Source organism: Choristoneura fumiferana, chromosome 10 (assembly GCF_025370935.1).
Source record: "Choristoneura fumiferana chromosome 10, NRCan_CFum_1, whole genome shotgun sequence".
NCBI lineage: Eukaryota > Metazoa > Arthropoda > Insecta > Lepidoptera > Tortricidae > Choristoneura > Choristoneura fumiferana.
The window spans coordinates 11,440,930-11,458,078 of NC_133481.1; the positions used below are offsets into that span (position 1 = coordinate 11,440,930).

General features: G+C 37.3%; 1 protein-coding gene across 2 annotated transcripts; it reads right to left on the minus strand.

The window, feature by feature from the left end:
• Positions 1 to 279: 279 nt before the first annotated feature.
• On the minus strand, positions 280 to 12,074 carry LOC141432101 (disks large 1 tumor suppressor protein-like; the record flags this gene model as incomplete). 2 transcript variants are annotated; one of them, XM_074093506.1, is given in 12 exon segments in its annotated part: positions 280 to 2,168; positions 2,633 to 2,724; positions 3,036 to 3,145; positions 3,611 to 3,783; positions 4,562 to 4,711; positions 7,634 to 7,702; positions 9,179 to 9,220; positions 9,372 to 9,480; positions 10,641 to 10,764; positions 11,200 to 11,319; positions 11,592 to 11,725; positions 11,809 to 12,074. In XM_074093506.1, coding segments are annotated over 12 exon segments (1,496 nt in total), but the record flags the coding sequence as incomplete, so codon positions are not given.
• Positions 12,075 to 17,149: the final 5,075 nt, after the last annotated feature.

A 17,149-nucleotide genomic window follows, 5' to 3' on the forward strand; every position in this document is an offset into this window, starting at 1 on the left:
TGTATTAAATATGATTTTAATCTAAACTTTGTTTTCACGCCCGTAATAACAGACTTTGAAAGCCATACTTAAAAACCTCACGCAACAGTGCGCCATCTACTGAGACAAAAAACGATAGCCCTCATTCCGTCCGCATCGTTATTATCTTTCGTGTAAATTATGTAGTATAATTGCCTCGGAGACTGATATATAAATATATTGATTTGGGCAAAGATCTATCTAAGCAATATCTAACTTTCCCAGCAAGGTAAGAGTAGTGAGCTTAGCAAAACAAAAATGGAATTTTCAACGTAAATAATTTTATTCAAACTAGTCTATTGAACATCACTAACTCATAAACATTGTACATCTGCAAATATGGGTACCTAATAAAATGTTAAGACTTTCATAATGACTCTAAAATTAATAATTTACACAGGATAGTATAGCATGCTTGAATAATTAAATACCTACTTAAAAAGATAAAATAAATACCTATTAAAATAAAACATTCTCATTATTATAATTGTTAATACAGTAATCACATGTTAAAAATAAAGTATAATAGTTCTATTAGTATTTCATTGTTATGTACAAGATAAAAATGTCTGCAGTTAAACAAGGAATCACGGCCAGCCAACACAAAACGACCTAATCCTAATAAATGAGTAAAATTCAGTATTTTATTGTCAGACCGATTATAATTTGAAACATCTTTATATTGCTAATTTATTGATATCTTTGGCAGGTAGCTATACAAAATAAGACACAAAACTGCAGGCGGATGTAACACGAAATTTAACTGAAGCTAGTCGCAATTCCTTCCTCAAAATTGTCTATATCATTCGATACATTTTGTCATGAAGATTACCTGATAATTAACACATTTAGATTAAAACTAGTTTAAGTACAGTAGGAATAATATTTTTCAATATTTTATTACATAATTTTAAACAGTGCATTAACTAACAAAAATAAAATAAAGCAACACAAGTTGTCGAACGGCAAAGTATTGCTGCCGAGCGTCGATCGCCCGCGTCCTGCCATATTTGCAGATGGTCACTCTATTATTCAGTAAGAAAATAAAATTCTCAATAAATAAATGTCAAACACTATTTAAATTGGTGAGACACTTCACACCAGATAACACAATTGCTTACTATAAAAATGATCAACAAACAACTTTGCACCGCGCCTAACGTGTCAAAGAGGACATTAGAGTGCAGAATATGTCATGAGATTCAATGGCTACGATACAGTTTGCCGCTTGAGCAAATAATCTGTTAATGCAACGACTTAGCCTAGCGAGCCATGCGGGAGTTGCGTGAGGTGGGATCAACTACGCGCTAGAATAGTAAAGACATACGCACAGTACGGCTGACTGTACCGTGCGGTACGATACACTATCTATAAAACTAGTTACTATTATTATAGTATTTCAACATCACCGGTGCAACGGGACTCGTCATGTAATAGTAATATCTTCACTATCAGTAAACTTTATAACGCTGACGAAGATTCAAAATGTATCTAGCAACCTGAGTAAATTAACATGAATAATACGATATTTAAATTTGTTTTAATATACAATCAATTTACATAGGTAGTTAATCGAAGCACATTATTATTAGTGGGATTCTTCAAGTAACTAAAATTAGTATCGAGATAAATAAGGGTACAACTTGATACAAACATTGCGATCGGTTAACATTACCGCTAAATAGATTTGCACGAAAACGCAAGCGCAGTGCACGTACTACAACGATTAGCGAGTTGGTCAACTTTTACGCACAAGTGATAATTTACATTTAAGTAGATATTTAAAACGATAACTTATGCTAAAATGAACTCTGATAGGGGGTATCAACGAAGCGGTGTTTCGAGACTACTCGTTAAACTAGTATAAAGGCGACTTTATCGAATCACGTGATATCTACTGCGTCGAAGTACGTGTGCGTCCGAGGGCGCCTCTAATTATTGCTGTGGCCGCAGGGAGCGCTCGCTGCACCGCTCGAGCGTCCGTTGGGGGGGGAGTTTCACTTCAATCTAGGATCGGGAGTGGACTCGAGGCACGGGGGCGGTTCACAGCGGCTCGCGGCGCGGCACCCACACGCTGGGCCCGCTCTCTGCCGCGATCACCGCCTTCACCTTGGAGTAGATCTCTTCCGGCGTGTCGCCGGTCACCACCGCTGCAACAACGCACAAACATCAGTTTAGCTCGTTAATTACATCGACAAGACAGCCTTGTGATATTTTTTTCATCACACTTGCTCGTCAATGACGTTATTCCATGCCTGTATACTAAAAGACAATGGCCTCAATTGTTCCCGCGGGAATTATGGATTTACGTAGTTTTCCTCCCCAAGGGAGTTATGGCTTTAGTTTTAAAAAGTTAGTAGGTACGTCATTTCAGACTTTCTTGCTTTTGCTGAGCTGTGAAGTGTTTGGACACAAAATAATTTAATTTTTTGCATTTTTTCCTCGCAATGTGACGAAAATCATTGTGTGTATTACGGGCCGTAAGGGGATTACAAACTCGGGTCATTAAAAGCTTCTAATAGACCCTCGTTCTTACGCCTCTTAATGCACAATGTACTATTGGCAAGTTCAGTATGTTAAGTACCTACCTAACCTATTATTTTAGTGAACTCACCAGTGAAATATTCGGCGAACTCCTGCTCCATTTTTAGGGCGCGTTCATAAGTTTTCTTTGCTTGCTCTTCAGTCATGCGCTTATTCATTTCCCTAAAAGTAATAAAAAGGATATTAATACATAAAAAGCTGCTAAAAAAACCTTAGCATTACTTTTAGCATTTCATAAACCAGTTATTAAATAAATATTACAAATTTTAAGGGCGATCGGTATGGTGTGATGTGATTGTTCCTTTATTATAACTGGCTGAGATAAATCTAAGTCAACACGGACGATGTCGCGGGCACAGTCAGTAGGTAATATAAATAAAATAAAGCGCCCTTGCCCAAACGTCAGCCACGATCATTAATAATTATCTTTGACGCACTATAAGTAATAAATTTATCCGTCAATTAATACTTACATAATAGATTCTACACTCTTTGGTTTTATAAATATGGCTATGGGATAAAGTTGCGCCACTTGCAATCTCTTTATGGCGTTTCCGCTCACGTCTAAAATGCAGTGTTTTCCCTGAAACAAATTATGAACACATGAAAACTTAATTACATCGGACGTTTAAGGAGCTTGGAGTTTGAAGTATTCTATAACTAGCGACCCGCTCCGGGTACGCACGGGTGCAACTTTGAAGAACATGCGGTAGAAAAATGTATTAAGTCTATCATCAAAGGTAAGTACTCCACATTTTCCACCTCCCATTCCCATTCTTCCATTTGTATTACGAAACTTATGTGAAAAAAGATGTATAATTCTTGGTAAAAACCACAATAAAATTCGTTACAAAGTTTAAAAGATCTAAAGGTGCATCCACACCGCAGTTAACTTTTTTTGGAACAACATTGTGCAACACAGTAACATTAACTGCGGTGTGGATGTACCTTAAGAGTAAAAGGGACAGACAGCTGGGAGCGACTCAATTATATACTATGTAAAGATAAAGAAGAATTCCATTCTTCTTATTAGTTCTATGGGTATTACCTTTTCAGCGACCTCCCGCACAGAGGCGACGGAGGTGCCATACAGGTTGTCGTTGTACTGTCCGGCCTCTATGAACAGGTGGTTCTGTATGTCACGCTCCATCTGCTCGCGGCTGCCCACGAAATGGTAGTCGCGACCGTCCACTTCGTAGTCTCGGCGGGGTCGCGTTGTGTCTACACAGGAATATGAAAGTTTTTTTATTTGTTCAAATAAATTTTTACTAGCCTTAAACCCGCCCGCGCAATTTTTGAAATATACAACGACAATACCTAACAGGTTACTCACACGATTCTTGTTGCCATGGCAACGCAGTAAATAAATAGTCTTGGACGTTGGTCTAAAAAAAGGTTAAGTTAATAATTTGAAAGGACAACGTTCGCTCGCACAACGCCACCTACTGATTGCAAAATCTTGAGAGCTGGTACGTCACCGTTCTTGGACAGTGCCCTCTATTCTTGTTTAAACTTAAAATATTATCCCACGGGAGGGAACGCATTACCTACCGGGATATCAAGTATCTCATGTCTCACTCAATGCAGATCTTTGTTTAGTTGTGTACCAAGTTTCATGTAAATCCGTTCAGCCGTTATTGCATGATTCAGTAACAAACATTCAAACCTCCAAAAATCTTAAGGAAGAAGTCACCTTTCCCGGTCACGGAGTACTTCCCCAATCCCTGCTGGAAATTGAGAATCTAGCGGAGAACCCTAACGAACAGCCTTCAACTACATATGTGGGATCGCGTCAAACAAGACCGTCGATCCACTTCGAGGACAAGTAGGAGTAAAACGTAAGCTACATTTTGTATTTTGAGCATTTAGAGCTCCATAGATGAATATAAACGTAACTCTACCACCAAAAGTAATGATGGTGTAAACCATTTCCAGCGCTACAGCTGCTCATTTATTTCTGCTGCTGATTGTAAAAGTGGGTCCGTCTTCAACTACTCACGTGGCACACAGCTCCCAAACTTGTCCGGAAACTCTGAGATGAGGTCATCGTTGATCCTGTCCTTTAGGGGACCCAGGATTATCACTGGCCGCGTGTACGTTATAGTCAACTGCTGCACGGTTTCGTACGACAGCACAGTCTCGTCTTGACCTGAGAAAAAACCCCTTATCAATTAATCCCCACTAAAATTTAAATAAAATGCTATATCCAATTATGTCTGCGGTGAAGTGATGCACACTTGAACTGAGTGAGCGTTTTTGTACATGAAGTCAGTTTTCCTGTTAAATAAGATGCGACTCTATATGTCTGGGTTTTCGAGGGCCACATTTTGTACTGTATGATACCGCAATCTTTAATTTCCATGGAACATTATTTATTCCCTGTGTAAAGGAGCGGCCACACCGCAGAAGTGACGTGCCGTAAACGTTAGGATTTTACCGAAGAAAAGTCGAGACGTTTACGGTACGTCACTGCGATTCTGCACCGTTTGCGTATTTTAAGCAGTGGTGTGGAAAGCATGCAAAAAAAACGCATACGATGCGTCACTGCGATTCCATACCGTCACCGTTTTTTTAATCAGCGGTATGGCCGCTCCTTAAGAACATTTGGTCACTTTTTCAGTGAAATTATCCATATCTTCTCATATACTGAAATAATAGTGATTCAAATAATTTTATCACATTGTCATAACTACCGACCAATTGTAAACTAAATGAACGTGCTGTCGTTACAATACCTATTAATGGTTCGTCTATCAAGAACAGTTAAAAATTGCGACTGCATGCAGATTAGATTACTAACTATGCAATCACTGAATCAGAGAATTGCATGTTTTCAAGACTGAGCAGGTATATGAAATTAGCTAGAGATGTACCTACTCCTACAATGATTTAAAACCAAAATTTTCCCAATAATTTGTAAATATGTACGCATTCTTCAATTAGTGACGCAATGTTTAGATGTGACTGTTTAAACGATAGCAGACTATTTGTTAGCAATAGAATAATATCTTGACCACTTCTATATCCTCACAAATTCAATTGGGTTGTCCCAATTTTTGACAACATAATAATAAATCGAAAACCATTTGGATAAATAGGCTTCGTGAAGCGCTTTCAGAAATCAGATTCCAAAAATGTGATAAACTGATTTAAATAAACAAAATTTAAGTAATGACCCTCATTTGACCCCTGGAGTATCTCGTCACATAGGCAGTTTTAAAGCAGGTCTACACTGAAAATTGACAGTTTGAAATGTTCCTGTCCTGCTTATAATAGCAAAGAGTGACAAAGATAGAACTTTAATCACATGATGCGCAACTGGCCTTAAACAGTTGTGATTTATCGTAAAGTCCGAAATGTATACGAGTATTTCCAATGTATTTTTACAAATTAAATTATTAAATTACTATGTTACAAGTAAATACAAAAGAATTTAAATATCAGATTTTTAAAAAGATATCTATTTACTATCACACTATTAAATAAACAAAGGAATAATTGAAGCTAAAAGAAGAGAAATAAAATAAAACTATTTGTCATGGTTCATTTAGGACCCTAAACCGTGCTTGAATTATTGTCAAATTGTAATGCCACAGATTATGTTATGTACGACCTGAATTTTTCCAGGCAATGGAATGTGGCTGTCTCACTGCGACGTCATCCAACGTATTTCGTAAATAATATAATCCTATTCTTTCCAAAAATAAGATTAAAACTATAGGTTATTTTTTTGGTGCATCCCAATTATACATTGTCTTGATGTTCTTCGGCAAAACTCTTAGGAGGAGTACTGCCTACAAACAACATTAAAAGTAGTTACACATCTACAAGAAACATTGAACTTACAAGCTAATACAGACAGTATCTATAAATATGGCCCTCACCAACCACAACTCTATGATCTCCGAAGCGTGCTGGATACTATGTACGAACAGACTATTTCCAGGCGTGCACCTACAATCTACCTACTACAAAATATACATCGTCGAATTTTGACGATTTCGTTCAAAACATTCATAAGTTATATTGGACAATCGCAATGAAGAATAATACGTGGTTTGCACACAAAAATAGTAGGAACATAAACATGTACGCAACTTATTCCTTCAACGAGGTATAATATTAAGTATTCTAAGAATATTAAATGCGACTGGTCGGTCAGGATAATATAGAGAAGATAGGCTGGGTGAGTTTGCGTCCATCCAAGAGTCTGATTTATTTATTATGGAATTCTAGATGTTTAATATTCACAATTATCTATCATCGAACTGGAAAAACGTGTGAAATTACATACTCAGGCAGCAAAACAGCTCGTATTTTTTTTAATAAGCGCTGGAAATTAACTCTTTAACCACACTGTTTCGGTTCGATAAAATTCCACTATAAAAATCTCTATCTCATGCTTTACAACGTATTTCCAGGAAATGTGACAGTAAAATTCCAGCTAGAATTAAATGAAGCTTAATTCTGGCTAGAGCGAAATGCTCGTTTGAAGTATTTGAAGCGAATGTGCACATCGTAATAGACACTGCGTTTGCTAAGCGAATAAATAATTACAGCACCCCTACGTCATTAAAGCGATAAAAAAAACTAACTCTAAAAACATCAGCACAGCATAATACTGAAAAACTTAAAATCAAGCTCGAATGAGATATGTCGTGATATCGTGTCGGTCTGATGCATGCTGGTGGCTGGTGGCAGGTGGCTGGTGCGAGTGGCGGTGCGCGGCGGTGCAGAGGCAGTGGTCAGAGCATGCACCTTGTGCTTCCAGTGGCCCCCCACTCCCCACACTCGCTCACAACCGATCCATCTAACGCTCCCGGGCGGGCCACACCTGCCTCGTCCGCGACGCACGACTCGCGTAGGCCCCGCGCCCCGCGGTGTGCATACGCCATTAGATTTATCGCGTTGTATGAACGAAACAATTCAACGTAAAGTATGACAACATAATAAAAAACTGGAGTGTTATTGAAATGAAAACTACGTTTCTAATTGATGATCATAACCAGAATGCGGGAGGTAAGGTATCGGCTACGGCACTCGCAAGCTACGCCTCACTCCCAAAACTTACTCTCGTCCTCGAGATATATGAGCGTTATCTCCTCCATCATGGGAAGTTCCACTCGGTACAAGATTTCCCCTACACGTAGAAAAATCAACGTTACATAAATTTCAAACTTCAAAAAGCATACAGTCCGTATGGCGGACCTTCGTTCTGGTACAAGGCTTCGGTGCCGGCTCGGAGAGCTCGGGTTTAGATTTATTTACGGGTATTTTGGAACAGCATTTGAGATCATGTCATGAGTAGCTATTTTTTTTAAAAGGGGCAAAAGAATAATACGAAAGAGTAATCGGATGAATGTTTATGTCGGCACGGTAGGCAACTAGAAGCACGGGACGGGTGGGCGCGCGTTCGCTCGCCGACCGCGTCTCCACATCAACTACGTGAGAACACATATCGCATCGCCGGACCTCTCACCACCCAACCCTGTTTATGCGTTACACATGGATACACAAGCCATTTACCGGTCGATCTGAAAGGGATGCAGCTAACTACCATAACCGCGACCCATGCGAGCAAACGCGAAATAGCCTGTGGGTGCCGGGTACAACACGAACTGTCACATTTTCAGCTTAATATGGTTAAACTAAAATTAGGTATAACATAAAAAAATGTCTAACCATTTCACGAAACTAATTTCACTTTTCATCAAATCATCCCTCACCAACCATTCATGCTTGGAGAAAAGTACCTACGTACAAAGTGACGATGATGAACAAATATCAAAGTTATTCATTGAGATAAGAAAGCAATCTAAACATAGTTGTGTGGTAAAGAGGTGTTTGATAAAAAAAAAACTTTCTATGATGATAACAAGTATACAGCTTGTCGTCGGGTCGCACGCACACAACATCATATTATATTCGACAAGCGACATTAATACTGCCGGTACTGTAATAAACAACTACCCATAATTATAAAGCCTCATCATGCTTTACCATAGACACTACAAGCAATTGTTTACTCACACATATCCAGGACAAATTTGAAATTCAATGTAATAGTAATAAGACCAATTGAATCGTGTTTCCTATTACGTAACGCAACTGGAATGGTCATCATTGCGGCGCGACAATGTCTATTAGGAACCGAACGAGAAAATAGGTCAATGTTTAATTTTTTATACTTCGAAATAAAAACAGACTATTTGATGGTTCGTATTAGAAAACGGTTACAATCGTCCGTAAAAAATCAAAGGTTTTAACAATATTTTATTTTTTAAGAGTTATGGCAATATGCTAGCAAGTGTGGGGAAGTTTAATGATTTTAGCAAAACGAGTGAAGTCGCATTATTAGTATTATTTTGTAACATAGATCCTATATATAAGTTATTCACGAACTAACTCGACGTGTGCGCGTTACAACTGTTAGAATAAGCGAATAGCTCTCTTCATTAAAATACCTATACGACATATTTAATTATAATTATAATTACAGTGGTTATTAGCCAGCCGCATGAAATAAAACTGCGAAAAAATGTCCTACGATACGATACAGCGAAATATAATAGCGAATGTAATAATGTATGGTGGACGTAAACAGTAGTGCACTTACCATCGGCGTTAGCGTCTTCTTGTGTATAACAAAGCATGAAAGCTGTAACAAAATGGTCATTGTTCAGGTCAGGTTACGAATTACGCTTGTCGCTGGGTAATATAAAGCGTATTGTCGTGGTATTAGTAACAAAATATAATATTGTATAAGCTTTGGAGTATGGTTAAAGTTTAATTTGTGGTTTTGTACTTACGTTCTTGATCGGAACCATCTTCCGATTTACCGTCTTCTCTGCTCTTCATGAAGGGGAATCTCCTGCTGAATGATAGAGTCCTCTTTTTTCTTTCTAATGTAGATTGGCTCTGAAATTAAAAACGACATTCTGTTAGATTACCGGTAGAGTAAATACCGCGATATTTCAGTAGATAACTTCGGTATGTCTATGTGTAGGTCAATCTTTTCAACGAGTTAAGTACCTACTTTTTCTATTTAAATACTTATTCATTTTTTTCTTAACGTTAAAAATTAATACGAAGTTACAACAATAATCGTGTTACAACTTGCACCCCACCAATTTGGTACAATGTAACTCTGCAAGTCAGACGGACCTAAAATATAGATCATCATGTTTTTTCACGTCCATATTCAAAATGTTTTCAAATAAATCCATAATATTTCAGTAGATGGTTGGGTTACTTGACTTAAAAACTCCAGTAATGGTTCAGTATACAGTCAAAATTTTGAAAATACTCAAGTGCAAAGATATCGACACGGCCATAATTACAAAAATATATTTTTCACGAAATGGATCCCAAATGAACGATCGTGACCATACCTGGGCGACCGAACTTTGCTCGGGCTAAAACTCGATAGCAAGCGTTTTCCCAGAGATAAGACAAAGCTAGATCGATTTTTCATTCCCGATAACCCCTACATACCAAATTTCATCGAAATCGTTGGAGCCGTTCAATTGGAGATTCTGATTGCTAGGTATTAGATAGATAGATGTTAGTATAATGTGACACATTTCTTTTATTAAACTGTACTACTTTTGTCCCCTCGCTGACGGGACCGAATAACAACAAGAAATATGATCCACCGATAAAGCCCGTATACGTATTTTTCCGCATAGTCGTGTATACGTATTTTTTTGTAACTTGTATTTAGTATTTATTTATTTGGCAAAAAACATAAAATACATAAGGCCTTATTCTAATAAGTCTTACAATATTATGCACCCTGGTAGGGTATAGCCACATTTATAATAATGTTATCTAACGACTTTAGCCGCATCTATATCTTTGCACTTGACTGTACTAGAATTCCGGGGTTTAGCACAGCCAATTGTTGTCCATGTCGGTATAGAGAGCCCGACATATTTGCCTTGGTCGGTATGTCTACACGGTACGGAATATCTATTTCTGAGCACCCTTGTCTAACACAATAGGGTCAAGTTTGTACCAATATATACGACTACTTTACAAAACCCTTCACATAGTAACTATACTTATAAGATACATACTGTGCTAACGGGCGTGCCCTGTCCCTGGAATTTAACTTGGCGGTCGCGTGCCCGCTGCTTGCGCTCCCATCTCTTCTTTGACGGGATTATACCCATGGAATCGGGGTCCGTCGTGTCCAATCGTCTGGAATGAAACGATAATTTAATCAATGGGTAAATTCGGTTTTTGAGCTGTGCAGACTCTGTGCTAACTTTGTTTTGTATGTTTGTACGTATATATGTAGGAGGTAATCTTTGGAGTCGATTTAAAAAAAATATTTTACAGGACTACCCTTATTGACCTTAGATTAACATTTATCTAACAGAGGCTAATAATACCAATACTTTTTATGCTTGTAATGGATTTTTTTATAAGACTAAATTCAATTTTGTATGGTAGGAAGCCATATCAACGAAAAAAAATCTGCACTAAATATGCAGCAACCTGAAAATAAAAATACAAAAGACTCCAAAAAAAAAACAATCATAATGCAGCAAACCTCTAAAAAGAAAGTGCAATTTGTGATAGGATTCATGATTTTTTGAAATACTAGAGTTAGTATTGTAGTTAGTACAATACCTGGCCTGCCACCATTCATCGTCGGAGGCGTTGGTGACGTGCAAGATGTCACCGTATCGGAATGGCAGCCCTCGGGAAGGCAAGCCGTCGTCCCTTATTGGGTCGTAGTCGAATAGCGCTCTATAAAGAAATTAAAAACGAATTAAATACCGATTATACCAGTAATGTCCTGAATGAATAGATCGCATATCACTAATTTGTAATACAAAAATTTGAAATTGAACAAGTTTTCAACTCAATGCTATAATTGATTTACGTTTCTGATGGCTCAAGTAATTAACTTTTATAAGACAGATATGAACTGGTAGGACAAATAAAAAGCACTCAAAAGCCCCCAAATTAACGTTTTCAGCGTCAGTACATTCTTAAATGAAATGAGATGGGTGACTTACCTAACAAACAAGGATTTCTTTTGCGATGTCCGCAGTAGCGTGTGATGTTGTTTCAGTTCATTGATTCGAGCTTCAAATTTGTTGTACTCTTGCGGTCTATACACAACTGTCAATTTAACATTTTGTCCCGTCCCCTAAACAAAAAAGGAACAATTAACATTAGTGAAAGTGTACATTTTTTACACAAAAACTTTAATATTTATCTGCACACACAAACCTTTAAAGCTTTAGCAGCCTGCTCGTGTGTAGCATTAGTTATATCAGTATCATTAACAGCTAACAATCGATCCCCTCTTCGGAGTTCCCCAGATTTCTCTGCTGGTCCCCCCGCCAGGAGGAACGACACATAAATTCCGTGCCCATCCTCTCCGCCGACTATGTTGAAACCAAGGCCTTGGGTTCCCTTCTCTAGCTCCACAACTCTGGGCTCCTCGGTGCTGTCAGTTACGTCTTCCCGGCGTAAAGAGTTGGCGACGCTTGAAGCTAAAAATAAGTTTAATTTATAGCGGTTTCATACGAGTTCGACAGGTGCGATAGGACGTGTGAGGCTATTGTTGAAAAGAAGACTGTGTCATCGAGATAAATCAAAACTTTTAGTGAAGTTATATGGATACGAAACTTAGCATGGCAATCGATCGAGATACTCGAATGCGCTAGGAATAGGATGGGTACCACCAATCATTTGACATACTTTTTATGCGCTGTCAAAATACGATACCCGCATATACCTAGTGTCATCCACGAAGACGCGTGGTTTTGTCAAAATTAGCCATTGTAATAAGAACCACGGCACGCGTCATCGTGAAAGACTCTACCTATAGATTTTGTACGATAATACCCAGCTATGAGGTCATTTAAGTTATTTGCAAACAAAATTGACTCAACTGAAAATATAATTTTGGAGTTACTTAATTGAAAATTAATCTGGTTTGCAACCTCTAAACTAAGGTCATTTTTAGGGTTCCGTACCCAAAGGGTAATAACGGGACCGTATTACTAAGACTCCGCTGTCCGTCCGTCCGTCACCAGGCTGTATCTCATGTACCGTGTTAGCTAGACAGTTGCTAGCTAGATTGCCGCTAAAACAAGAAATACTAAAAACAGAATAAAATAAATATTTAAGGGGGGCACCCATACAACCAAATGTGTTTTTTTTTGCTAATGTCTAATGTTGTATCTATAGATAATGGTACGGAACCCTTCGCGCGCGTGTCCGACTCGCACTTGGCCGGTTTTTTTATTCTTTGTGTCGCGTGTTATTATTATTGTTTTATTCAACGACCCTATTAGGTGCTACCCTTGTCACTTACTTTACAAATTAAGAAGTTCCGCTACAAAAAGGCATTGAATTGAATTGTGCTAATAACAACTGCATTTAGTATCTTTTATAATTTGAGCCATTCGACGTTTGTGAGGCTATTTGATTTAACAGCTTAATTGAGATACTATTGTGGAGTATTGTAATTGACCTTATCCGTACACTAAAATATTTTATTATCTACAAATTCTGCAATTTTTTAAACAATGGAATAAGAATCCGATAAATCTTGGCCCTCAGTATGTTTAAGTAAATCTCTGAGAGACCAACATAATGGAGAATGGATGAAAATTTTAGAAACGCTAACCTTTCTAACTTTCTAACCTTTCTAATTATAATATTTTTCACCTTTGATGAGTTCTGTGACGTTTCGAGTCTGAAAGTTTTAGAGATGTACCATTCATAGAGTGAACTATCGATTTTTCTACGAGTTATTAGTGCCTATTTTTGGAGAAGTTGCATTATATTTAAAAAATAATATTTTCCAGTTTTCCGCCCACCGGGACACCGTTTTCTCGTTCTCGCTCAAAATAATCCCTCAAACTCTTTAGACCGTTTCGGCATTTTGCCAAAAAATAACAACAAACCTAATGTGAAACAGTAACAAAAGTCAACAACAATAAGAACAGAAATGAACAATATCAAAATACAATGCAAAGAAAATGCAATGGAGACTAAACTCGTATACAAAGCAGACTCTCAGTGGCAGAAATCTTGCATGTTTTGTTCAAAAATTCAAAAAAATATCTAAATGTTCATTGTTATTGAATAATGCACCGCGGCAATTGCCGAATTTGCCGATAATGTTGTGTCACGTCACTACTCTGTTCCATTTCACACATTGCGTCATTTAGAAAAATAAATAACGGTGTAAACGAACTTTAAAAAAATACTACCTGGCCTGTGATAACCAGGTTTGATCTTATGTATGTACCTATAAATAGCTTAAGTTTGTACGCGGATTGAAACGCGATGACTCGCCAGCTATTACATAAACCCCTAAGGGGTTTTTCAATAGTGGCTCGTAATTTTCAACTCACTTGTACCACATGTTTATATAAATAAATAAAAAAAAAAAAAAAAATATTTTTCTATCGTATTCGATGGAGAGACTATTTAATGGACACTGATATTGCTATATATATTTAAAATGTACGGTTTAATTTTTTTATGATTATTTTGCTTCAAACTAGAAATTATTTTTAAAAAATATTTTGCGAACATAGTATGCGTAATTCGGAAAATTTTCAAGTGTCACAGAACTCATCATAGGTGAAAAATACAATAACAGAAAATAATAAGTATCAGATTTTTAAGAAGCATCAATTAATTTTAAAAAATGAAAGAGTTTTCTTTAGCGACAAATTACGATAGTCCGGTCGGTTACGGGTGGTTCCATAGCCCAGCACAAAAACCTTTAAAAAAGAATTTGTGTTTTTGACTAGTTCGTTTTAACAGGTACAGAAATACCGATCCTGTTTTTCATGTACACACCCATAGAAGCTCATGTCAGTATTTTTAATTTTTTGTTCTGAGCAATGGAACAACCCGTAACCAAACGGACTATCGTAATTTGGTGGTAAAGAAATTTAGGTATAGTCCGTTTGGTTTCTTTCTTTCATTTCTTAAAATTGGCTAAGTAAAGTTTTTTTGAAGAGGTGCTAAATATATTTTTCTTCGATAGTCGACGTCTTAATAATCGAGGAACTGCAGCTCTTTTATTTTTATTTCCTCTTATGAATTAGAAATACTTTTTTAAGTGGTCGATATGACGTTTGTGAGATTGAAATGGCAGAACCGTTGAGGGCTCAGTACTTAGAAGAAACAGTAAAAAAAAACGACACCTGTCACTACTGTCACTGTCAAGTAGAATCTAACCTAAAACCGTTTTATTTGCTTTGCGATTTGGTGCGATCAATGTGTTTTTTGGATAATTTTTAAAGACCTCTCAGCACAAACTCAGTACTTTAAAATTTGCCGCATTTCTCCACGACCTTTGCATAATAATTGGACCACGATTGGACAGTTTTCGACGACTATTTTGGCTCTGCTTCTTCGACAACGCTATCTTGTATTCTCGACGACACTTGGCTTGACTTTTGGACCATATTTTCTATTTAAGCGGCTTCACCTTTCAATACGAAATGAGTGAATTTGTGCGAGCAGATTCAAGGAACTTGCTACACATGGCTATGAGTCTAGAATATTTTGCACCAGTGATAAGTATACAATGTTGCCGAAATCAGAGGAGATAAAGCACTTGTCCGTACCGGTAAAATGGATGAACGTAAGTACAAAATTATATCAATACAGTTTCTTGTCTATTTTTTTTTAAATTACATTTTAGGGCATCAAAAGTTGAATATGTTGCCGGACCAAAGTTGTTCGAGAGCACAGAATAACAAAACATATTACCTATATTGTGACCATTTACTTAAATATCAACTGACAATGTGATTGATGCGACAGGTGATATTGTTCTGCATTGGCTGGTATATATTATGATAGAGTAAAATTTCTGTGGTTAGTGAAACATTATATTGTAACTAGCTGTTGCCCCGCGACTCTGTCTACGAAGAATTCGCTTATCGCTTTCCCGCGAGTACTATGCATTTTTTCGGGATAAGACTGTGAGATAAAAAGTAGCCTATGTTCTTCCTCGGGATTCCAACTACCTCCATAATGAATTTTGGCTAAATCAGTTCAGCGATTGAAGCATGAAAAGTTAACAGACAGACAGACAGAGTTCCTTTCACGTTTATAATATTAAATATAAGTAAGGATTTATAATAATTTTGATCTTTTTTTCAGGTGGATGTAAACACACGTTGGTGTTTTATTTTGGTTGCAAGAAAAAGCCAGTGAAGGAGCATAACCTTTTTTTTCCAAGGACATGCATTTTTCCATAAAAAAGAGGCATAGAAGTATCACAGAACTCCTCAATGGTTAATGAAAGAGAATAGAATAGACTTAAGATTTAGCACGGAAATGTAATTTTGAACATGACGATCTCTTAATACAGAAATGTATTTTTAGTTGACAATGCAAGTCCAGTCGACAATAAGTACAGTCAGCAAATTTTTTTTCTTTAAAATATCATTTTTGGTTTTTATTTGTGTAAGCTTTTATTTTTCCTCACAATACTTTTTGTTGACTATACTTGTCTTGCATTGTCTTGTGCAAGGTCCGCCCGGATTGCTACCACCATCTTGCTCGCTAATCCTGCCGTGAAGCAGCAGTGCTTGCACTGTTGTGTTTCGGCGTGGAGAGTAAGACAGCCGGTGAAATAACTGGCACTTGAGGTATTCCTTCTTTGGCCTCTAGGTTGGCAACGCATCTGCAATACCCAGGTGTTGCAGTTGTCTATGGGTGGTGGTGATCTCTTACCATCAGGAGATACACTTGCTCGTTTGCCATCCAGTCGAATAAAAAAAAAAAAAACTGTAAAATATGTTTCTTTTCACTTATGATTCTCATCATCAAAAATAACGAAAAAATGTGGCAGAATTTGTAACATTGCTTACAGAGATTTTGATCAGGTTCGATTCCCGGTGATGTATGTATTAGAGTCAGACAAATAAAACAGTTGAATGCCATATATATCCATACTAATATTATAAATGCGAAAGTGTGTGTGTTTTGTATGTTTCTCCGTCTTTCACGTCGCAACGGAGCGAGGATCGACGTGAATTTTGGCATAGAGATTGTTTATGGGCCACAGAGTGATATAGGCTACTTTTTATTCCGGAAAAAAACAAGTTCCCGAGGGACAGCGCGCGATAACCGAATTCCACGCGGGTGAAGCCGCGGGCAAAAGATAGTATATATACACATCCAGGTGAACTGGTAGAACAAACAATACAATCTAGGGTCACTGTCACAAGTACAAGTATTAAAAATACAAGTATCACCACAGTTTTTGTTTTATAACTTCATGATCATGGATGCATATTGTTTACATGTATAACACACAAAGTTAATCAAAACACGTTGCTTAGGAAATGAAAAATCTTAACAGCGCGATTCAGCTTTTCCTTGAGACGATTAGTGACATCTTTTGATGCAAAAGTAAACTAAAATCCCGGTTTAACACATAGTTGACCTATAATTTTGTATTTACATTTCCTTGTATTTCTTAGTAGTACTTCTCTAATGCCTTTATGGGGATGGCACAATATTTAATTAAAAATACGACTTGTTTTTAAATTACCCTTTGCCAGGAATATTATATACATGTTCC